The sequence below is a fragment of the Pipistrellus hanaki genome (assembly GCF_964339955.1).
Source record: "Pipistrellus hanaki genome assembly, chromosome: 12".
In the NCBI taxonomy this organism is placed as follows: domain Eukaryota; kingdom Metazoa; phylum Chordata; class Mammalia; order Chiroptera; family Vespertilionidae; genus Pipistrellus; species Pipistrellus hanaki.
In genome coordinates, this window is record NC_140514.1 from 32,576,216 (window position 1) to 32,600,524 (window position 24,309).

The 24,309-nt window shown below is 37.2% G+C and overlaps 1 protein-coding gene across 3 annotated transcripts in view; it reads right to left on the reverse strand.

The window, feature by feature from the left end:
- Nucleotides 1–24,309, reverse strand: part of WDPCP (WD repeat containing planar cell polarity effector) — a 361,986-nt gene that overhangs the window by 54,622 nt on the left and 283,055 nt on the right. For all 3 annotated transcript variants that reach the window (XM_084901083.1, XM_084901081.1, XM_084901082.1), the window contains one exon: nt 9,722–9,824. In XM_084901083.1, coding sequence (XP_084757209.1) covers nt 9,722–9,824 — 103 coding nt within the window. The remainder of the gene's footprint in view (nt 1–9,721; nt 9,825–24,309) is intronic.

Genomic DNA, 24,309 nt, shown 5'->3' on the forward strand with positions numbered 1-24,309 from the left:
ATTGGGTCGGCAACTAAGTAATTGCGGATTTTTTAAAGAAAATCAAAGACAATTTTTTCATGGAACTAAATAACTTTATTCTGTAATGTATTGCCCATTTTGATCAATGACCTTTTGCCATCTTTCAGGCAGCATCATAATCCCACGTTCAAAAAACTTCTGGTTTTCATTAGCAAAAAACTGAATCAGGTACGATTTGACATCATCATCATTATTGAAATTTTTACCATTCAAGGAGTTTTGTAAAGATCGAAACAAAAAGTAATCAGATGGTGCAAGGTCAGGACTATATGGTGGATGTGGCAAAACATCCCAACCATAAAGCTCCATTAATTTTTGCCGAGTGACCAAAGATATGTGTGGCCTTGCATTGTCATGATAGAATACAACACCTTTTCGATTTGTCAATTCGGGCCGCTTTTCTTCAACTGCATTGTTTAATTTCGTTAGTTGTTCAATGTAGACATCAGAATTGATCGTTCAGTTGGGTGGTAAGAGTTCAAAGTAGACAATTCCTTTGTAATCCCACCAAACTGATAACAAAACCTTCTTTTGATGAATATCAGCTTTTGATGTTGTTTGAGTTGGTTCACCTGGCCTGCTCCACGATCTTTTCCGCTTGATATTGTTGTAAACAACCCATTTTTCATCGCCAGTTATCAGTCGTTTTAAAAATGGATCATTTTCATTACGTTTCTTTAGCAAATTGCAGCTGCTAATGCGTTGCGTTAACTGTGATTCTTTCAGTTCGTGAGGAACCCATGTATCGAGTTTTTGAACATAGCTAAGTTGTTTTAAGTGATTTTCAATGCATGTATGTGATACATGAAGCTTCTCTGCAATCTCACGTGTTGTACTGTGACAGTCTGAATTGATTATTGCTTTGATTAGGGCGTCATCAACTTCAACTGGACGACCAGAGCGTTTTTCATCTTTGAGTGAAAAATCACCAGAACGAAATTTGGCAAACCAATTTTGACACTGCCGTTCTTTTAAGGCTTCGTCACCATAAACAGCACATAACTTTTTATGAGCTTGCGATGCGTTTTCCCTTTGCGGAAATAAAAAAGCAAAATATCAATATGACGAAAATGTTCCTTTTGATTTTCCATTTTTCAACGAACGCCAAACGAAAACTACAAAACAGATCAAAAACTTTTTTTTACTGATTAACAGCTGAATAGCCAACTATCAAATAACAAAATGTGTTTTACATTTGTACTACGTCTGCAAACTAAAAATTCAACTGAAGCCATATATGTGTGAAACCCGCAATTACTTAGCTGCCGACCCAATACATGAGGCAAATTGTATAGTACTTATCAAAAGAGCATACTACTGTCAATCTCTTGTACGAGGTGCCCTGTGAGGCTCTGGTACAACCTCCCTTTCCACCGGAGCAGGGTGCTCTGGGGACGTCCCTTTTGTGGCTGTGTGTGCCCTTCTGTTGAGGTTGAGTTCTGACTGCTGTTAGCATGTTAGTGATGGGAATGATCCTGAGGCTGATGGCTGTGAGGATTGGCCATGACTATGCAGCACACAAGTTACTGTGTGTAAATTGACCCCATAGACTAGAACTGTGGTCAGCAAACTGCGGCTCGCAAGCCACACATGGCTCTTTGGCCCCTTGAGTTTGGCTCTTCCACAAAATACCACAGTCTGGGCGAGACTATTTTGAAGAAATGGTGTTAGAAGAAGTTTAAGTAAAAAATTTGGCTCTCAAAAGAAATTTCAATCATCGTACTGTTGATATTTGGCTCTGTTGACTAATGAGTTTGCCGACCACTGGACTAGGAGATGCTTTCATGGACTAGGAGATGCTTTCATAGGGCTCTGCCAGCTGAGTCTGCCCTTTGGGTGTGTTGTTTTCAGAACTGATTGGGTTGTAATCTGGTGTAGTCTAAAGCCAGCCACCAGATGTATTAGTATTGGAGACTCTTGACAGGGGCTCCAGTGCACGCCAAGATTAGCCACAATTTGTGTCAGCTCAGGCCACCTCGTGGGATATAAAGTAATCTGCCATTGGCTAACACTTGTACTGGGCTTGGAGGCCACTGAGAGGATGTGCTGCAAACTGAGGCCAGATGCCACCAGTTCCATGCTTGGTCACACTACCATAGTGTGACCGAGGTAGAGGACTCTTTAGCCAGGTTTGTGGCTAATTAGCTGAAGCCATGTTCTAGGCCAATACTGGCCACAAGTTGTCCAGACTTGGGACCGTCTGATAGGAGTTACAGTGCAAGCTGAGATGGTCGTTGCTTGTGCCAGGCTTGGAGATGCTTAGCAAGTGGCTCAGGGCATGCTGAAACCAGCAGCTGCTTGTTTGGGGTTTGTGAGGCCCTGAGAGATTCTAGGGGTGTCTGTAGCACAAGCCAAGGCAGGTTGCTTATGTGAAAACTGCTAAAATTGGCTTGGGTGGTATCTCAGAGAATCACCAGGGCAGGCAGAGAATGTTAGGTTAACTCTGAACTCAGATTTGGTGCTCACCTGAGGCTGTCAACTGGAAAGAGGACTTAACAAAGGAGTAAAGGTGCCTCCCAGAGCTTTTGTCCTGGAATGCTGTCCCAAATCCGGCCCTCACCCTGGTTCCACCCATAAGTCTCTGGTGCTCTTTGCGCTGCAGTGCCCACACTGGAGCCCAGGATGAGTGAGCCTGTGTTCGGCCTCTCAAGAAGAATGCCTAGAACTTAAGCAGCCCTTGGTTTCAGCCCTCTGCAATCCCCACTGATTTTCATAACCAGATTGTGACTGCTCTCCTCAGCACTGGGGTCCCTTATTTCACAGGAGGGGCTGCCAGCAGAGATTCCCTCTGAATTATTAATCACCATACCAGTGAGGTGGGCCCTGCCTGGTTCACATCTCCACCCCTACTACAAATCTGTCAAAACTTTTTATACCCTTAGTTACAGGACTTCTGCTCAGCTAGTTTTCAGGTGGCTCTCAATAATGGTTGTTCTATAACATAGTTGTAATTTTGATGTGGCTTATGAAGAGGTGAACAGAGTGTTTACCTACTCTGCCATCTTGACCAAAAGTTACCTTAGTATTCTTAAAGTTTGTAGCATATTACTGTACAAATTGATTTGTCCACTACATTTTATGATTATTAATAGAATATATTTTTAGTGCACTACACACTAGCCAAGTTAACACATATTCTATGTATTCTTCATGGTTTTATTAGTTACTCTTAATGAAGGTTTTTACTTGAAAATTACTATATTATTTACCTGTAGAAAATCTAATTGCCAGTGATTTTGTCCTGGATCAGCCCAATTTACTGGCCCATCTGATATGTAAAGCAGAGGAGGTTTGAGGCATTGACTCCTTTCTGGAAAGGAGGTTTAAAGCCCAAGTAATTTAATGTTTATACCTTCCCCCAGGAAAAGACTTATCTTCTGTTAGCAACTGACAATTTTTCATAGGGTGAGTTCTGAAAAGATGACACCTTATTTCATAATATAGTGATCTAGTATTTCAGAATTGTTAAATACTTAAACAATGGTAAAGTTTGATCTGAAAGTAAGTACCTAATTTAGAGAAACTTAAGGTTATTAAAAACTGGTATTATTTAATATGTCACATTCTATGATTGACAACATTATGTCACCACAAAGAAAGGAACAAAGGTTGAGTAATCTCGCATTCTTAGGAAATTACTGAACTATAAATCTCTTTTAAGTTATACAAGTAATGTAGTCTTGTGTAGATCTGTGTAGCTAAGCAAAACAGTTAGTCTTTGATGTACTTAAACTTACGAAAGGTTTAGGATTATGTCTTTAGGCAAAGATGCCTAGAGGAAGGAAGGTATAGATCAAAACTGACATCATGACACAATAAATAGAAGATTGGAATGAATATATCTTCTAAGTCAAACAAGTAATGTCTCTCAAGCACAGTGTAAAGTGAACAGTTAATCACAATTTTAATTGGAGAATTCAAAACTTGTTTTGTATCTTAATTTTAGATAAGATACAAAAAAAAGCTCCCCATTACGCTGCCACCAGTATATGCATACTAGAGAATTTATATTAATGAGATATTTAAATATTAAATATAAGAACAAATCTTTACCTTTGTCCATGTATTATCTACTGAATAATATTTTCCCAATCATATCATGATTTTACACTGAAACAAAAGAGGCATTTAGGAAGAAGATAACTTACTAAAAATCATTTTTTGAGTGATTTTTTTTGACGCTGGGTTACAAAAATCAAGATAAATGATTCAAATTTTGTTAAATATATGCATAATAAAAATCAGAAATAGGATGATAATTAGTATGTTTTTAATATTATGTAGTTTTCCATTAAGCACAAATAACCTTTTATATCAGAATTTAAAAGATGTTAATTTATAGTTATAGCCTTTTATAGAATAGTATCTGCAAGCATCTATAAATATAAAAGCCTAAGTGACCATTTGACCAGTAGCTATGACACACACTGACCACCAGGGGGCAGTTGCTCAATGCATAGGCATGGAAACATGGAAGTGGGAAGAGATTAACCCAAGTTCGTGTATGCATACCAGAGGTCCAGTGTATGAAAATTAGTGCATTTCGTAAGGGAGTGGGGTCCCTCAGCCCAACCTGCACCCTCTCGCAGTCCGGGAGCCCTCAGGGGATGCTCGACTGATGGCTTACAGTCTGGCCTCCCTCTGAGGGGGGCAACCAGCAGGCCAACCCTGTCCCCCATCGCCCTGACACCAGTTGCCTCCCTTTGCAGGAGACAAGACCCCGCCAACTAGTCGTTCTGCCAGTCAGTCGATTTGCATTTATTATATAGGACTAGAGGCCCAGTGCACAGATTGGTGCACTGGTGGGGTCCCTCAGTCTGGCCTGAGGGGATCAGGCCAAATCTGTGTACCAGGCCTCCAACATCCCCGGAGGGATCCCGAATTGCAAGAGGGTGCAAGGCCAGGCTGAGGGACCCCAATGGTGCATGAATCCATGTACTGGGCCTCTAGTATGTGGTAAGTGTATTTGGAACTACAGTGCATTTGGAAGTGTTTCCTACCGTAACATGTGAATGTGTAGACAGTCACAGTAAGTGCAGCCGGGAATTATCTTTGAAGGTGGTTTTAAAAATATTTCTATAGAGGAAGGTGGCTTGGTTTTCTTCTTCTAAATACTATTCTTCAAATCTCATTGTAACAGATGAAGTGCTGGCTAACCGCCTCTACCACTCCTTCTCCCCCTCGGAGTTGCTATAGCCTTTACAGTAACAGACATTTTGCTGGCTTTGGGGACACCTCATTAAAGATTTTCCCAGACTTTCATTACAGTTAGTGGTACACTTATGAGCAGGTTTTGTCCAATTAGCAGAAGTGATGTGTAACTCCTGTGTTGTACCTTGACCAAGAAAAGAGATTGCCTTCCTTTTTTCTCCTCCTCCTTAGAGGTAGGGATGCAAATTTTCAAACATGCAGGTGAAGGCTATACCCTACAGATGACAAAGCAACACGATAGAAGGAGCCTGGTCATCTGACGCCAGGATACCTTACCAGTTTTGGAACATCTTCCAGGATTATATGTAAAAGGAAGAAAATTCTTTCAAGTCACCATGGTCTCCAAGTCCATTCTCTCTCACACCTAACACACATGTTGGCATTATCGCACCACTGGGGATGCAACAGTGAAGCTCATTTAACCCTGGTTACTCTGACTGACATTTAACCCTGGTTACTCTGACTGACATTTAACCCTGGTTACTCTGACTGACATTTAACCCTGGTTACTCTGACTGACATACTGCTCGAGGTCCTAGCCAGAGCAATTAGGCAAGAAAACAAAATACAAGGCATCCAAATCAGAAAGGAAGAAGTAAAACCTGTCTCCTTTAGCAGGTGAGACTAAAGTTGGAAGATACAAAATCAATATATTATTATTTTTCTATTACACTAGTAATGGATTAGCAGAGAAGTTATCAATAATAATGCAATTCCATAAAAATAATCTCAAAACATATTCAACTAAGGAGGTGAAAATATCTGTACACTGAAAATGACAACCCTTTGATAGATGATGCAAACAAATGGAAAGATACCCATATTCATGGATTGGAAAATTAATATTGTTAAATATCCATACTACTCACACCAGTTTACAGCTTCAATAGAACCCCTATTAAAATTCCAATGGCCTTTACACGGAAATAAAATAAACAGTCCTAAAATTTGCATGGGATCCAACAGACCCTGAACTGCCAAAGCAATCTTGATAAATAAGACACAGATAGAAGTATCTTTCAAATTTTAACACGAAGCGACAGTAGTAAAAACAGCATGCTATTGGGGTTTCTGGTAGAAGTTCAAGATGGTGGCAGAGTAAGTGGAAGCTATACTCATCTCCTAGGACCAATCTGGAATTACAACTAAATTAAAGAATAATCATCCTGGATAACCAACTGAAGACCAGCTGACGAGGAGTCTTATTAACCAAAGATTTATAGGAGAAGCCATATCAAGACTGGTAAGGGCAGAGACTCAAAAAAGGCGGGGCCTGCTCCCATGGGCAGCGGCTGAGGTTGTGGATGGACATCTTACCTGTGGGAGGTTCCCCTGAGAAGTGTGGGGCCCAAATCCCTAGCCCAGAGATGTGAAGAGGCGCTCACATAGCATCCAGCTGTGAAAAGCAGTAGGGTTTCTGTCTGCCAGGGGGAGACAGAGTCTGCTGCAGACACAGGCACCCTCTTAAAGGACCAATGCACAGAATTTCATTTGCAGCCACTTACATAGGACTCAGGTGGACTCAGAGTCGCCTGAAGAGGGCCAGGACCCCTGTGCTGAGCCATTCTTCATCATCTTGGGACGTCTACATAGTGTTCCCGATGTCATTCCTAAAGCTGTGAACTGACTATGAACCATTTTATCATGGTTTAATATTGGTATGCTTAATAATACTCTTTTAAATCATCATCATTCTTGATATGGTTAGTGTTAATGACACATCTGTTCTACTTATTCTGGCATATATTTCTTATTTTTAAAAACTAAATTTATTGGGGTGACATTAATTGGGGTGACATTAGTTAATAAGGTTATATACACTAAGTGGCCAGATTATTATGATCTCTGAATGCATAATAATCTGGCCACTCAGTGTATATATATATATCTCTGTGTGTGTATTAGAGGCCCGGTGCATGAATTTGTGCATGGGGGGGAGGGGTCTAGCCAGGGGGAGGGGACTTGGGCAGTTGGCCGGCCTGCCCGAACTCTTGGTCGAGGGGACAATTTGCATATTAGTCTTTTATTTTATAGGATATACACTGAGTGGCCAGATGATTATGCGTTCAGAGATCATAATCATCTGGCCACTCAGTGTAGGTTTCCAGTGATACATGATCTTTGCATTGTGTGCCCACCATCCAAAGTCAAACACTTTCTGTTACCATAAATTTGGCCAAGATATGGAAACAATGCAGTGTCCTTTGATAGAAGATGTGGTACACATATACAATTAAATATTCTTTCGATATCTTACATAACTTGTCCTCTTGTTTGAAAGCCAAAGCTTAATTACTTTCTGCTTTTGGAAAAGTTTGAGAGACCTAAGTTTAATTAAATTCAGGTAATCTGAAAGAAAATTAGCTTTCCCCAGCATGATCTGGGCTGTAAGGAAGAGACTATAATGAAGCCAGATGCTCTTTCCTAATTCCACTGGGAGACACTCCAGTTTTCTGGAATAAAGCTAGGGTAGACCATTCACCTTTTGATAGTTGCTGTTGTTATGGAATGCTATCTTTGTTAAGGGATAGTAATCAAGGCCAAAGAGTAAGTTCTAAAAACACTGAAAACTGGGGAGTAACGAGGTTTCAGTGAAGAAGAAGTAATTGGCCAGAAATAAAGCAGAGCTGAAACGGCACACCCAGCTCTCTGGCTAGGAGTTACCAGCTGGCCACAGCAACCTGACTGAAGATGCACAAGGTATGTTTGGTGCACAATGGAGCTGCTGCATTTTTCTGGTGTCTCATGGCAATCTCTCCATATTCCTTTTTACCCCTGGTAAATTCAAATAGCTTTTACTAGTAAATGCAGAGATGAACCCCCATTATATCTGATACCCTGGTGGGAAAGGAAGGTTACCTAACTAAGGAAAATTCCCATAGAATTTGCTAAGAATTAACCTTTCTCCTGTATTTTCCCAAATGGCTAGAGGGATATGGATGGAGGATATTTGTAACCCCATCATATAACATCATTCCTATTAATGTGGTATGGTCTCATTATTTAGTTAAAAGTGACTTCGCATAACAAATATACCTATCTCACAGAAATGTAAAGATTAATTTAGTTAATATCTGTATTTTTATATGTGTCTGGCCCATAGTAAACATGTAAAAAAATATTAGCTATTATTTGGAGGCACATCAATATAGTTAGGAAGTAATGAGATATAGTAATAGGTCAATTAAAGTTATATAGTATTGTATTAAAAGTATGTAATATTATATTAATACTATTTCTTATTGATTAGGAACAGAGATTTTGAAAGTGGTTTATGCATCAATCTGGAAGCCCTTCAGGGTTAGGGTAGATTGGAATCATCTTTCTGGTAAGCAATTGTCAGCTTTGGTATTAAAATTTATAGCTACCCTGGTGGTAATGGCTTTGAGCCCTCCAGTACCACCTGGAAGGCTGGGATAGGTGGTGGTGGTATTAGACAGAAGCTGAAAAATGCTCCCTTTTTCTGCAACAGCATTCCAAAAAACATACACAAAATGAGCTATCAATGGAGAGGAACTTTGCAGAAGTTCCACAAAGAAATGAAATCTATTACAGTTTTGAGGGTGCTTTGCCTAATCTGGGAATAGGAAATACAAGAAGAATACGAATGGGATGTCTAGAGATCAGGACTTCTAGATTTAGTCCCATTAGATAAACGGAATTTAGAAAAAGGTCACTGCCAAAACCGGTTTGGCTCAGTGGTAGAGCGTCGGTCTGCGGACTGAAAGGTCCCGGGTTCGATTCCGGTCAAGGGCATGTACCTTAGTTGCGGGCACATCCCCAGAAGGGGGTGTGCAAGAGGCAGCTGGTCGATGTTTCTCTCTCATCGACGTTTCTAGCTCTCTATCCCTCTCTCCTCCTCTCTGTAAAAAATCAATAAAATATATTAAAAAAGAAAAAGAAAAAGGAAGGTCACGTTGATATTATAATAGTTTTTAAAAACTATCATTTTTCTATATGATGAAGTTTTGAATGGTCCTTTAGATTCAAGTTAGGCTTTTTTATTTGTTCTCTTTGGAAGACTACATTGTAAAATGACTCTAGGAATTTCTAAACAAAAACAGGTCACCCATCAAATGTAAAATCCCATATGAAGAACTTTGATAGAGGGAAGAATTCTTTTGAGATATGTCATGTCTATGTGTATAAATAAAGGATTATATAAATTCCTGTTTTGGGCCAGGAATAGCTGATGACAAACTCTTTTTCTCTCAAAACCATATGAAGAGAACAAAATCCTTTTTGCTAAGTGGTGATTATTCACTGATCATGTTTTATATTAACACAATCCCAACTTACATATTTATATTGTACTACTTAGCCAGGCTTAATTCTTTTGTGTTTTTTTTTTTTTTTTAAAGACACTATCTTTACAAAGAAAGTAATTCAAATTAACCAACCATGACCTACAAACATAAACAGAAATGATACTGAATAAGTATTGATTAAAATAAAAAGCACTTAAAAAAACCCCAGCATGAATTCTTACCTACTCCAGAGGTTATTGATTCTGCATCAATGTCTCGAGCTCTTTTTCTTGCCACTTCAGCTAGTGCCAATTCACCCTTATCTAGTGCAAGGTAATGGATGTCCTTTGGAAAGAAAGCAAAAGAAAAGATTAGTTCAAAACGAATGTTGGTTAAGTTACAAAGGAGATTTTGAAAGGAAGAATTTATTGTTCAGATTACAAAGCAGACATGGCGTATAAGTGTTTTGTTTTTTTGCATTTTAATTATATTGAAATGGAGATTATTGCTGTAACTAATGACAATTATTTATACAAATCATTTTAAATCTTTAAATCAAATGTTTGACATACTCAGTTTTCTCAGGGAATAAAAATCTTAATTACTGTTTTCCCTGTAAGAAGATTTTAATGAAGAAAAACCTCAGCTTCTTCAAGATTCAGTTGTTTGGAATACTAGTACCAAATTTGTCTCTGATATTTATGTGCCTAACACGTATTACTTTAAGATTATTAATACTACTATTTGAATTCATTCAGTCAACCAATCATTGCCTCCTAAACTGCCAGTGGTTTTTGAGTACACAGCTCAATTACAATACCGATTTCAAAAAGCCCTGAGCACAGTGGGGAGGCCACTGTGAGTAACAGTTAATGAATTAAAGTGCTATGGAGTGAAAGAGAAGGAACTGATCCTTGATCTGAGTCTTGAAGGATAAATAAAAGTTATACTAGGCAATGGCAGGTCTCTCAATATGAGAAGAGTACTGGATGGACTTAGAACATTTCCAGAATGATTATTGGAATAATAATTTTACTGCAATCAAAAGGGAAAAAGAATGAGCAGTCAGTTTATCATGAAATATAAATAACCTGTAATCATGAAAAAATATAATTTCAAATTAAAATTTTAAATATATTTACTATTTGCAAAGTCTGTGGGGAGATAGGCACTTTACATTTACTGGGAATGTAAGAATTTACTATGTGGACCAGTTAAGAATGTGGGTTTTGTAACCAAAGAAAACACATAATCTCTAGCTACACATTTTCCCCATCTTTCAGGTATAATAATTTGTGGATACCATCCCAATAGAACTTTTCTTGTTTTGAGGCAAACCATTCAGAGACCCAATTTTCCACTTCTTCATACATTTTGAAGTGCTGCTCAGCAAGTGCGTGTGCCATTGATCGGAACAAGTGGTAATCTGCAGGAGCAAGATCTGGTGAATACTTTGGGTGAGTTAATACTTCCCAGGCAAGATCTTTTAACGTGTCTTTAACTGGTTTTGAACTGTGTGATGATATGTCATCACGAAGCAAAATTACTTTGCCGTGTCTTTTGGCATATTCTGGTCATTTTATGATCAAAGTGTGGTTCAAATTGATTATTTGTTGTTGGTAGTGATCAGTATTAACTTTTTCACCTGGTTTTAGCAGCTCATAATACTCCACACCTTCCTGATCCCATCAAATGCAGAGCATTTTCTTCCAGAAGCGATTTGGCCTTGCAGTAGATGTTGATGGTTGACCTGGATCAACCCATGATTTTGTGTGTTTGGGATTCTCAAAATAAATCCGCTTTTCATTGCCAGTCACAGTTCGATGCAAAAAAATACTTTCTTTTGTGCATTGAAGCAACATTTTACTGATGACTTTTTGGTTTTCCATTTGTCTTTTGTTCAGTTGATATGGCACCCATTTTCCTTCCTCTAAAATCTTTCCCATTGCTCGTAAATGATCAGAAATTGTTTGCTGAGCAATGTTTAATCTTTTTGCAAGTTGTTTTTGAGTTTGACATGCATCTTCATCAAATAATGCTTACAATTGTTGGTCTTTAAACTTTTTCAGTTGACCTGGTTCTTTTGTCTTTCACATTGAACTCATCACTTTTAAAGCATTTAAATCAGCTTTCACAAGTATTTTGAGATGGAGCATGTTCATCATAAGCTTCCCGAAGTATTCCATAATTTTTCTTCAAAATAAAATAATTAAACTTCTTGCAAATGCTTTTAAGCATAAAAATATCTATGATGTTAACACCTTCAGCAAATTTGACATATGAAGTTTTGAAGCTCGCTCTTAATACAACAAAATAGCATACATATCAAATCGCATATATATCAACATATGTGTAACTCCATCTATTGAAAAAAATCCACATTAACTGGTACATCTAGTATATAGTAGGGGTTGATAAACTATGGCGTAAGAACTAAAGTTGTTCCAGTGAGAACTAACATTGTCTGACTTAAAAGTAATGTCAGGCTATTATACATTTCCTGCACTGTCAAAGGTTAAAAAAAAAAGTGAGATATCCATTTCTACACAAATTCCCAGTAATATATTTTCCAATTTTAATTCACAGCAGAGTTTCTCAACCTTGATACAAGTGCAAAGAAATTTCCATATTCCAAAGTCTATTTAACAGTGTAATTGAAGAACTTTAATGGGAAGTGATTAATTTGCAATGTAATTATATGCTAAAAGGCAGACTAGTCTTTTAGCTAATAGAATTCCAAAAATGACCTCTCATAGATTGATATCAACATATAGCAATACCTATCTTTGAGGAAATAAATCTGTAAAGGTGAAATATGTAAAATCTCATCACAGATCAGCATTAATAAACATTTGCAACAGACTTTGATAACAAAGAACACAGATTTTCAACCCTAATTGAAATGTTATCTCCACCAAATTCAATTATTCACATTCATAGGCCTGTCTTACAAAAATTATACTCAATTATTTTAATTTTATCAGGAAAGATTTATGGAAATTTATTTCTTGGTATATATGCATATACTAGCATATACTATATAATAAATTTCAATTTTTCCTCTTGTGCCATAGCCTGCAACATTTGCTATCTGGCCCTTTACAGAAAAAGATTGCTGATTCCACATTTTAACAACATATCAGAATTTAAAATTTGCCTACATATTTTGGGAAATCTTCCTAAGAAAATTATATGACATTATATGTCCAAAATTGGTGATGAGAGCATAACTTATATAACAATGAAAAATTGGAAACAATGTAAATATACTCCAAGTATCATGATACTTTCATAATAGGTCCCTATATTCAATGAAAAAAATTAATGATTTAAATATGCCATTGTATTCAATTTGCTAGTACTGTATTTAAGACTTTCGCATCTATTTCATAATTAAGAAAAGTCTATGCCTTTTTTTATTTTTTTCACTGCTAATAATCCCTTAGCTGTTATCAATCATTGCCGAGTGACATAAATAAACACCTGATTAAAACAGACATATCTGTTTATGTCTGGAAAGATTATACACAATGAAGATATCAATTCTGAGCCCAATTAATCTGTAAAAATCAGTGGAACGTCAATCAAAATCCCTTCAAGGTAGTTATGGGACTTACTTCAAATTTAAAAACAAAGTCAAGATTATCTAAAATTTATTCTGGTTAACATTAAGACTATATAACACTGGTAGGCAGACATATAAACCAAAGAAAAAGAAATATACCCATATAAAAATGCTTTTTTATTTTGTGAGTGATGTAAGTGTTGGTTCTAAAACCTGTGGAACACAAATTACTTCTGGAACATTTCTCTCTTTCACTCTGGCTTCTTTCTCAATTCTATGATTACTCCTCTTTTTATTTTTTAATTGTTATAAAGAATTGGATCATTAATTTGAAGAAGGTAACCTTAACACTTCTGAAGTTATTATATCTATTCCATGAAGGTTTTCATTTCTTAATCTTTCCATTTGGAACATATTATAGTACAGTCTATTTACTTGGTTATACTTGTAGGCCTCTTAACTATTCATAAACAGGCATATCTCAGAGATATTGAGGGTCTAGTTCCAGACCACCACAATGAAGTAAATATTGCAATAAAGCCAGTCACACAACATTTGGTTTCTCAGTGCACATAAAAGTTATGTTCCAGTAAGTGTACACATTTTAGTTAATGTATTAGTTAAAAAACACTTTGTTGCTAAGAAATGCTGAGCATAATCTGAGTCTTCATGAATTGTAATCTTTTTGCTGGTGGAGGGAGGGTCTTGATGTTCATGGGTACCGACTGATTAGGGTGTGGTTAACTGAAGGCTGAAGTGGCTGTGGCAATTTCTGAAACAGGACAATGAAGTTTGCAGCATCCACTGACTTCCTTTCACAAGGGATTTCTCGATAACATGGGAAGCTGTTTGACAGCATTTTACCCACAGTAAAACTTTTTTCAAAACTGGAGTCAATCCTCTCAGGCCCTGATGCTACTTTACCAGCCAAGTTTAAATACTGTTCTAAACCCTTTGTTGTCATTCTCCACAGCATCTTCAGGAGTAGATTCCATCTCAGTAAGCCACTTTCTCTGCTCATCCATCAGAAGCAACTCCTCAGCCATTCAAGTTTTAGCATGAGATTGCAACAATTCAGTCACTTCTTCAAGACTCCACTTCCAATTTTATTTCCCTTGCTATTTCTATGATATCCGCACTGAAGTCTTGTACCTCTCAAAGTCGTCTGTGAGGGTTGAAATAAACTTCTTCCAAACTTCTGTTAAGGTTGGTTTTTTTGTTGTTGTTAATCCTCATCCAATGATATTTTCCCATTGATTTTTAGGGAGAGTGGAAGGGAGGGGGAGAGACAGAGAGAAATATTGACGTGAGAGAGACACATCAATTGGTTGCCTCCCATTCACACCACAACTAGGGGCAGGGATCCAGCCTGCAACACTTCAGTCCATGGGCCAATGCTATAACCACTTAGAAAACTGTCGAGGGCAAGGTTGATATTTGATAGCTGAATCAAGCATATTCTGAATGGAATCTAAAATGGCAAATCATTTCCACAGGTTTTCAAGTTACTTTGTCCAAATACATCAGAGGATTCAGCATCTATAATCTTACAAAATGTATTTTTTAAGTAATAAGATTTGAAAAATCAGATTTACTCTTTGGTCCATGGGCTGCAGAATAGATATGTTAGCAGCTTTGAAAACAGCAATAATCTTGTATATTTAAATTAGAGCTCTTGGGTAACCAGATGAATCGTCAATGAGCAGTAATATTTTGAAAGGAATCATTTTTTTCTGAGCAGTAGGTTTCAACAGTGGGCTTAAAGTATTCAGTAAGCCATACTGTAAATACATGTGCTGTCACCTAGGCATTGCTGTCCCATATATAGAGCATTGGCAGAATAGGTTCAGCATCATTCTTAAGGGCCCTATGATTTCTGGGATGGTAAATAAGCACTGGCCTCAACTTAAAGTTACCAGCTGCATTAGTCCCTAATAAGTGAGTCAGCCTCTCATTTGAAGCCAGACACTGAGTTCTGCTCTCTAACAATTAGGATATTTTGAATTAAAAACTTTAAGTAGCCAAACAGTGTGCTTAGCATGCTACTAAAACAGAGGTTTTGTTAAAAAAAAAACAACAGGGGCATAGATTATATGCATATATATTTTCTATAAATGAAGGATAAACCAAAGTGACAGCTTAAGGGAGGAGAGGAAAAATGTAAAGAAAGCAAAGACTGAAACTAGACTTAATGGTATGCACCATTTTTATTTTTTTTTTTATTTTTTTTTTATTTATTTATTTATTTTTTTAATATATTTTATTGATTTTTTTTTTTACCCCCTCCCTCCCTTCCACACATCCCCTCCCTCCCCAGAGTTTTGTGTCCATTGGTTGCACTTATATGCATGTATACAAGTCCTTCGGTTGATCTATTATCTCCCCCAGATCTTCCTCCCGTCCCCACTGTAACTTGACAGTCTACTTGTTCATATACTGTCTCTATATCTATCTTATGGTTCACCAGTTTATAATGTTCTTTATTATCCACAAATGAGTGAGGTCATGTGGTGTTTCTCTTTCATTGATTGGCTTATTTCACTCAGCATGATGTTCTCCAATTCCATCCAGGATGCTGCAAATGATGAGAAATCCTTCTTTTTTATGGCAGCATAGTATTCCATTGTGTAGATGTACCATAGTTTTTGGATCCAATCATCTGCTGACGGACACTTAGGCTGTTTCCAAATTCTGGCTATTGTAGATTGTGCTGCTATGAACATAGGGGTGCATATATCCTTTCTGATTGGTGTTTCAAGTTTCTTGGGATATATTCCTAGAAGTGGGATTACTGGGTCAAATGGGAGTTCCATTTTCAGTTTTTTGAGGAAACTCCACACTGTTCTCCACAGTGGTTGCACCAGTCTACATTCCCACCAGCAGTGCGCGAGGGTTCCTTTTTCTCCGCAACCTCGCCAACACTTGTCGTTTGTTGATTTGTTGATGTTGGCCATTCTGACAGGTGTGAGATGGTACCGCATTGTTGTTTTGATTTGCATCTCTCGGATAATTAGTGACTTTGAGCATGTTTTCATGTGCTTTTTGGCCTTCCTTCTGTCTTCTTTTGAAAATATTCTATTTAGGTCCATTGCCCATTTTTTAATTGGATCATTCATCTTCCTTTTATTTAGTTGTATAAGCTGTTTGTAGATGTTGGAGATTAAACCTTTATCAGTGGTAACATTTGCAAATATGTTCTCCCACACAGTGGGCTTTCTTGTTGTTTTGTTGATGGTTTCTTTTGCTGTAAAAAAGCTTTTTATTTTGATGTAGTCCCATTTGTTTATTTTCTCTTTAGCTTCCATTGCACTAGGGGTAGTATCAGTGAAGAAGTTTTTTTGGCATACGTCTGAGATTTTGTTGCCTGTGGATGCTTCAAGTATTTTTATGGTTTCCCGTCTGATGTTTAAGTCCTGTATCCATTTTGAGTTTATTTTTGTGTATGGTGTAAGTTGGTGATCTAGTTTCATTCTTTTGCATGTATCTGTCCAATTTTCCCAACACCATTTATTGAAGAGACTGTCTTGACTCCATTGTATATTAGTGCCTCCTTTGTCAAATATTAATTGAGCATAGTGATTTGGGTTGATATCTGGGTTCTCGATTTGATTCCATTGATCTATATGTCTGTTTTTGTGCCAGTACCAGGCTGTTTTGAGAACAGTGGCTTTGTAATACAGTTTGAAGTCTGGTATTGAGATACCTCCTACTTTACTCTTCTTTCTCAGGATTGCTGTGGCTATTCGGGGTCTTTTATTGTTCCAAATGAACTTTTGGAGAGTTCTTTCTAGGTCAGTGAAATATGCCGTTGGTATTTTAATGGGGAGTGCATTGAACTTATAGATTGCTTTAGGAAGTATGGACATTTTGATGATGTTGATTCTACCAATCCATGAACATGGTATGTTCTTCCATCTGTTTACATCTTCCTCTATTTCTTTTTTCAGTGTCGTGTAGTTTTCCGCAAATAGGTCCTTTACTTCCTTAGTTAAGTTTATTCCTAGGTATCTTAATTTTTTTGGTGCGATCGTAAATGGAATTGCTTTTTTAGTCTCTGTTTCTATAAACTCACTGTTGGTGTATAGAAATGCCATAGATTTCTTGGTGTTAATTTTGTATCCTGCTACATTGCCAAATTCATTTATTAAGCCAATTAGTTTTTTAATGGAGTCTTTTGGGTTTTTTATATACAATATCATGTCGTCTGCAAATAAGGATAACTTTACTTCTTCTTTTCCAATTTGGATGCCTTTTATTTCCTCCTCTTGTCTAATTGCAATGGCTAGTACTTCCAGTACTATGTCAAAGAGGAGTGGCGATAGTGGGCATCCCTGTCTTGTTCCTGTTCTTAGAGGGAATGGTTTTAGTTTTTGCCCATTGAGTATGATGTTTGCTGTGGGTTTATCATATATAGCTTTTATTACGTTGAGGTATGATCCTTGTACTCCCACCTTGTTAAGAGTTTTTATCAGGAAAGGGTGTTGGATTTTATCAAATGCTTTTTCTGCATCAATTGATATGACTATATGATTTTTATCTTTCAACTTGTTTATGTGATGTATCACGTTTATTGATTTGCGGATATTGTACCAACCTTGCATTCCTGGTATAAATCCTACTTGGTCATGGTGTATGATCTTTGTGATGCTCTGCTGGAGCCGATTTGCTAGAATTTTGTTGAGGATTTTGGCATCTATGTTCATGAGGGATATTGGCCTGTAATTCTCTTTCATTGAGTTGTCTTTATCGGGTTTTGGTATTAGGGTGATGCTGGCTTCATAGAAGGAGTTTGGAAGTGTTCCTTCCTCTTGAATTTTTTGGAATAGTCTGAGGAGGATAGGTTTTAGTTCTTCCTTGAATGTTTGGTAAAACTCTCCTGTGAAGCCATCTGGCCCTGGGCTTTTGTTTGCTGGAAGCTTTTTGATGACTGTTTCAATTTCTTCCCAAGTCACTGGTCTATTGAGATTTTTAGATTCTTCCTGATTGAGTTTTGGAAGTTTGTATTTTTCTAGGAATATGTCCATTTCCTCCAGGTTGTTCAGTTTGTTGGAATAGAGTTGTTCGTAGTATTTTGTAACAATCCGTTGTATTTCGGTGGGGTCTGTTGTTATTTCACCTCTTTCATTTCTGATTTTGTTTATTTGGGTCCTCTCTCTTTGTTTCTTGGTTAGCCTGGCTAGAGGTCCATCTATCTTGTTTATTCTTTCAAAGAACCAGCTCTTGGTTTTGTTGATCTTATGTATTGTTTTTTTGGTCTCTATGTCGTTTATCTCTGCTCTGATTTTTGTTATTTCCTTCCTTCTGCTTACACTGGGTTTTTCTTGTTGCTCCTTTTCTAACTCTTTGAGTTGTAGAGTTAGATTATCTGTTACTATTTTTTCTAGTTTTTTGCAATAGGCTTGTAAGGATATGAACTTCCCTCTCAAAACTGCTTTTGCTGTGTCCCAAAGATTTTGGATTGTTGTGCTTTCATTGTCATTTGTTTCCAGGATGTTTTTAATTTCTTCCTTGATTTCTCTGGTAACCCAGTCCTTGTTTAATAGCAAGCTGTTTAGTCTCCATGTGTTTGATTTCTTTGGATTATTTTTATTGTAGTTAATTTCCAGTTTTATGCCATTATGGTCTGAGAAGATACTTGATATGATTTCTATCTTCTTGAATTTGAAGAGACTTTGCCTATGTCCCAAAATGTGGTCTATCTTTGAGAATGTCCCATGTGCACTTGAGAAGAATGTATATTCTGTGGCTTTGGGGTGGAGTGTCCTGAAGATGTCAATTAATTCCATCTGGTCTAGTGAGTCATTTAGGATTGATATTTCTTTGCTGATTTTTTGTTTAGATGATTTGTCGAAGGGCGACAGTGGGGTATTAAAATCTCCTACTATGATTGTATTGCTATTAATCTCTCCCTTAATGTCCTCTAGCAGTTTTTTAATGTATTTGGTTGCTCCTGTATTGGGTGCATATATATTTACCAGGGTTATTTCTTCTTGTTGGATTGTTCCCTTTAGTATTATGAAGTGGCCTTCATTATCTCTTGTTATGTCCTTCACTCTGAGATCTAATTTGTCAGATATAAGTATTGCTACCCCAGCTTTTTTTTCATTTCCATTTGCCTGGAAAACTTTTTTCCATCCCTTCGCCCTCAGTCTGTGTGCATCTCTTTTCCTGAGGTGGGTTTCTTGTAGACAACAGATGTATGGGTCTTGTTTTCTTATCCAATCTGTTACCCTATGTCTTTTGATTGGAGCATTTAATCCATTTACATTTAAGGTTATTATTGATAGGTACTCATTTGACGCCATTTTTATTCTATACCCGTGTTCCTTCTTCACTTCTTATTTCTTTATTTTTACAGTAGACCCTTTAGCATTTCTTGCATTGCTGGTTTGGTGGAGATAAATTCCTTCAGTCTTTTTTTGTCTGTGAAGCTCCTGATTTCCCCTTCAATTTTGATTGATAGCCTTGCTGGGTACAGTATTCTTGGATTCAGACCCTTCCTTTGCATGACTTTGTATATTTCATCCCATTCCCTTCTGGCCTGATAAGTTTCTGTTGAGAAATCAGTTGCTAGTCTGATGGGGGTTCCTTTGTATGTAACTTTCTGTCTCTCTCTGGCTGCTTTTAAGATTCTTACTTTGTCGTTGTTGTTTGCCAATTTAATTATAATGTGCCTTGGAGTCTGTCTTCTGGGATTCATTTTGCTTGGGACTCTGCGGGCATCTTGGATTTGTGTGGGTTTTTTCTTTTCTATTTCAGGAAAGTTTTCTGTCATTATTTCTTGAAATACTTTTTCCATGTCTACCTCAGTTTCCTTTCCTTCTGGAACCCCTATTATTCGAATATTATTTTGTTTTGTTTTGTCCCAAAGCTCCCGTAGGCTCTCCTCCTGCTTTTTAATCTTTTTTTCTAGAAGTTGCTCTACTTGGGTATTTTTTTCCATCTTATCTTCTAGCTCACTGATGCGGTCCTCTGCTTCATCTAGTCTACTCTTGATGCTTTCTATTGAGTTCTTCATGGTAGCGATGTCACTTTTCATTTCTTCTTGGTTCTTCTTCAGTTCCTCATGGCTCTCCTTCATTTCCTCATGGTTCTTTCTCATTTCTTCTTGGCTTTTGTCAAATTTCTCTTCCATTCTTTTTAGCCATGCTATGATCATTACTCTGAATTCTTGCTCTGGCAGGCTGCTTACCTCTGGCTCGTTTACTTCCTTTTCTGGTGATGCCTGCTTTTCTTTCAAGTGCGGACTATGTTTTTGTCTCCCCATGGCCTCTCTTTTCAGGATGTCTGGTTATGTGGTATTCCTTCTCCTGCGTTGATTTTGAGGTACAAAATACAACACTACCAGGTACAACACAAGCGGCACTTAACAGGAATGTATTTACAATATTAATAACCTCTAATAAAGGTGACCACTAGAGAAAGGCAACTTAGGGGATAGGAGAGAAGGAATAAAGGTAAAAATAAAATAAAGAAAAATTAAAAAAAATAAAATTAAAATTAAAAAAAAAATTAAGTAAATTAAAAAAAAAGAGGGATAAAGAGATAGAAAAAGAAGAAGAAGAAAAAAGTAATGACAAAATGAAGCTGGAAAACAGGGAAAAAAAGAAGAGGGAGAGAGAGAGAGAGAAAGAGAGAGAAGAAGCAAACTAAAAGAGAAATGGGAAACAAACTATATATATGTGGAGAAAATTGCCATAGAAAAACCTCTGGACCCAGCCAATGCCAGTAACAATACTTGGAGATTAATACAAACTACAATATCCACTATTATTAAGTAAGGCTATGATATACAGAAGTAAAATAAACAAACAAAAACAGAGGATTTAAAAAAAAATACAAAGCAACAATAACAATACAGGAATAAGCATAACAATTTCACTAAAAGGCATAAAAATTCACAATAATCAACCTTCACACATACAATGCGAAAAGGATAGAGGGGAGAATGGATTTTTTTTTTTTTTTTTTTTAACTAGTTAATATAGTGCAGAGATTGGTATTTATACACTTGGATCAGGGGTTGGAACTTAGGTCTATAAGTATAGTGAGAGCTTTAGCAGGGGGTATAGAGAGAGAATAGAGGAAAAACTAAAGCCGGAAAGGGATAGGATAAACTGTAGACTAAAGGGTAAAGTTTAGTAAGAGAGTGATAGTGTAAAGGTTGAGTTGAGATAGGGTTGAATGATGCTATAGTAGAGATTAAAATAGAATGAAGGTTACTCCCAATGTAAAATAAAGAAAAAATAAAATGGTACTAGAGAGAGAAAAAAAAGAAAAGAAAGAAAGAAAAAAAAATAAATAAAAATTTTTTTTTAAAAAAATTGCAAAATAGCAGTAGTAATAGTGATAGAGATTGAAAAATGTAGTAATTGAAAAGGTAAAATCAAGTAAGGAAAAAAGAAAAAAAATTGTTTCTTAAGTAAAAGATATGAAAAATGAAAATTAAATAAAAGATGTAAAAAATGAAAATAAAATAAAGTATAGCAAAATTAGCATAAAAATGACCAGTACTGGTCACTCACTTCCTCAGTTAATGTATTTGGCACTTCTGATTCTCGGACCAGACAGTCTTGCAGTTCCCAGCTTTCCACTGCACCTCAGTTTTGTAAGGTAGTCCTTAATTTTTAGTAGACTATATCTTAGATATTTGTGTCCATTTATTTTTGATTAATTAAAAGACAAAAGAAAAGAAAGGAAAAAAAAAAAAAAAAAAAAGAAGGGCAGTTTGTAATTCAGCTCTTAGGTGTCAGTGTTTCCGGTTTGACCTCCCAGTCTTTTTGGTTGCTCCGGCCTTCTTTCTCTATGGCTCTAGCTGGCAGGGTGCCAGCTGGCTCCCAGACTATCTCTTCTGGCTCCGATCCCTTGTTTCCAGGGAGGCACTTTCTCCCTGCAAATTCCCCGGATATGCCCAACTAGGCTGATCTTCCCTAGTATTCCGAAGCTAGGGGGTGAAGGGGATCAGGCGCCGAGGTGTCCAGATGTTCCGCCCTTGGCGGGACAGCCGCGATTCTTAACACTCTGTCCCGTGTCCCCTGGCTTTTTAAAAAAAAAAAAAAAAAAAAAATTCCCGCTTCTGGGGAAGCTTATGCCAAACCCAGCACTAGATGTCGCTGCAGCCTTCTTAGGGCTCAGCTTTGCGGGCGCTCCATGGAGGCGGGGCCGGAACTCCCCGGCTACTGTGGCTGCCTGCACCGCGGGACCGCGATCTCTCAGGCTTTCCCCGCAATTTCTGACCTTTCCGTGGGTGACCGAAGAACTCCTTTGAATCCACGCGCCAGCGCCAAGTCGGGCGTCTCAGCTACTGGATGGACCTCTCCGCAGTGGGCTTTCCAGGCCTCAGAGAAGCCACTCCTTTCTCACAGCACCGCCGCCGCTGCTTCTGCCGCCGCCGCAGCCGCCGCCGGCCGCCGCTGTGGCAGTGTTGGCCACCGGCTGGAAATCCTGTCCAGCGGATCGCTGCCTAGCTTCCTTGAAACCTCTGCTGCCCCTCAGCTGCCAATCAACCCTCCCTGAGCGACTCAGATGTTACTTTTATCTGTTCTGGGACCAGAGTCAGAACAAGTCCGACTGTTCGGTCGCCATCTTCAAGCTCCGCGCCGGTATGCACCATTTTTAAAGATCTCATTTTAGAACCAGTTATAAAATAAAAACAAAAAGTATTCCACAAATATCAAAAACAAAATTAATGGACTCAGTATATCAAATTTATGGCATAACTTCATGCATAAAGCTATTTCAAGTCTATTTAAAATATAGAAATATTTTATCTTTTTGGGATATCTTTAAGAACAAAGGAATTGCAAAAAAAATCTTAAAATGTTTTCATGATTATGATAATAGGAATAATATTTGTAGAAATATTCAGCAACCATTTTCTATAAATGTTGTATAATAAGGTCAGCAAATTATAGCTTATGAACCAAACCCAACCAACAGTGAATTATTGTAAATAAAATGTTATTAAAATGCAGCCATATTCATTTATTCATATATTGCCTGTGTCCGCTTTCAAACTACAGTGGTAGAGTTAAATAGTTGTAACAAAGACTGTGTGGCTTGCAAAGCCTAAAATACTATCTGGTCCTTTACAAAATCCTTGTTCTAGCTTTTTTTCCATGGAAAACAATAGCAACTCAGTGAACTTAGTACACTAGCACCCATTCTCTGAACCTTATTGACTCTCTCCTACTAAAATCAAAACAACTTGTAGATACATATGGTTGATTCCAGGTTGGGGGTGCCTTGTCATACAACACTATCATACTACTGGAGTCATCCCAACAAAACTCAGCATCAATTTGGAAGGGATTTCTATGACTAAAGATGAGTGCAAAAATATTCCCAACTTTATACTATTTAATGGAATACAACAAAATCCAGCTTCCAATAGATATACTAGACATGAGAGTAAAAAAGAAAATGTGACCCTAACCACGAGAAAAATTGGCGAGGAAAATTTGTTCAGTTTTATCAACTATAATATAGGTATATAATTATTCAATAGAGTTATTATACCTATTAGGATTATTATGGAAATTAAATAAGGTAACTTATAGAAAGCCCTTGGCATAATGCCTGGCAGTTTGCAGGTGACCAAAAAGAATTAACTCCTTTAATTCTGTGATATAAAATGATTTTTTTTTCTTTTTTGCTGGTAATTACAAAGCACCTGGCATGCCCTTGAGCAAGACAGACTATAAATTTTAAGCAGGCATAAACACCAATATCTTCTACTCTTATGAAAGGAGGAGACTTGCATTGTTAATCTTACAAGATTAAAACAATTATTAAGGATCTGAAAATGTTTTTACTTTCTGGAAAATTAGTTAAAATGTGAAAAAATTAGGTCTTTTGGTTTAGCACTTTCAATATAACCAAGTGATAAACCCTAGTAAACACACTTTATATAATTTCATTTGATCCATTTTGGCATAAAATTGATGACATGTCATGCTTAAACATAGAATTTATGGCATTTAAGTCTCTAGTAATTAATGGTTCAAACATAATAAGTACCATACAGCAGGGAGTTATCTAGCCTTGGGAAGCAGCCAGTGCCGAGTTTAATACTTCACTCACCTTCCAAAAATATATTGCAGAGCTTCTGATTCTAGTTATCCAGATAAGGATATATCAGACCAATACTCTTGCTGAGAGCAACTAGAACAGTTGGGTGAAATACTTTTAAAAATTCTGTTTTTTAAAGGCATGAGAGAAGTACAGTGAGTATTTAAAGGACCAAGATCCCAGGCAGAAGCAAAA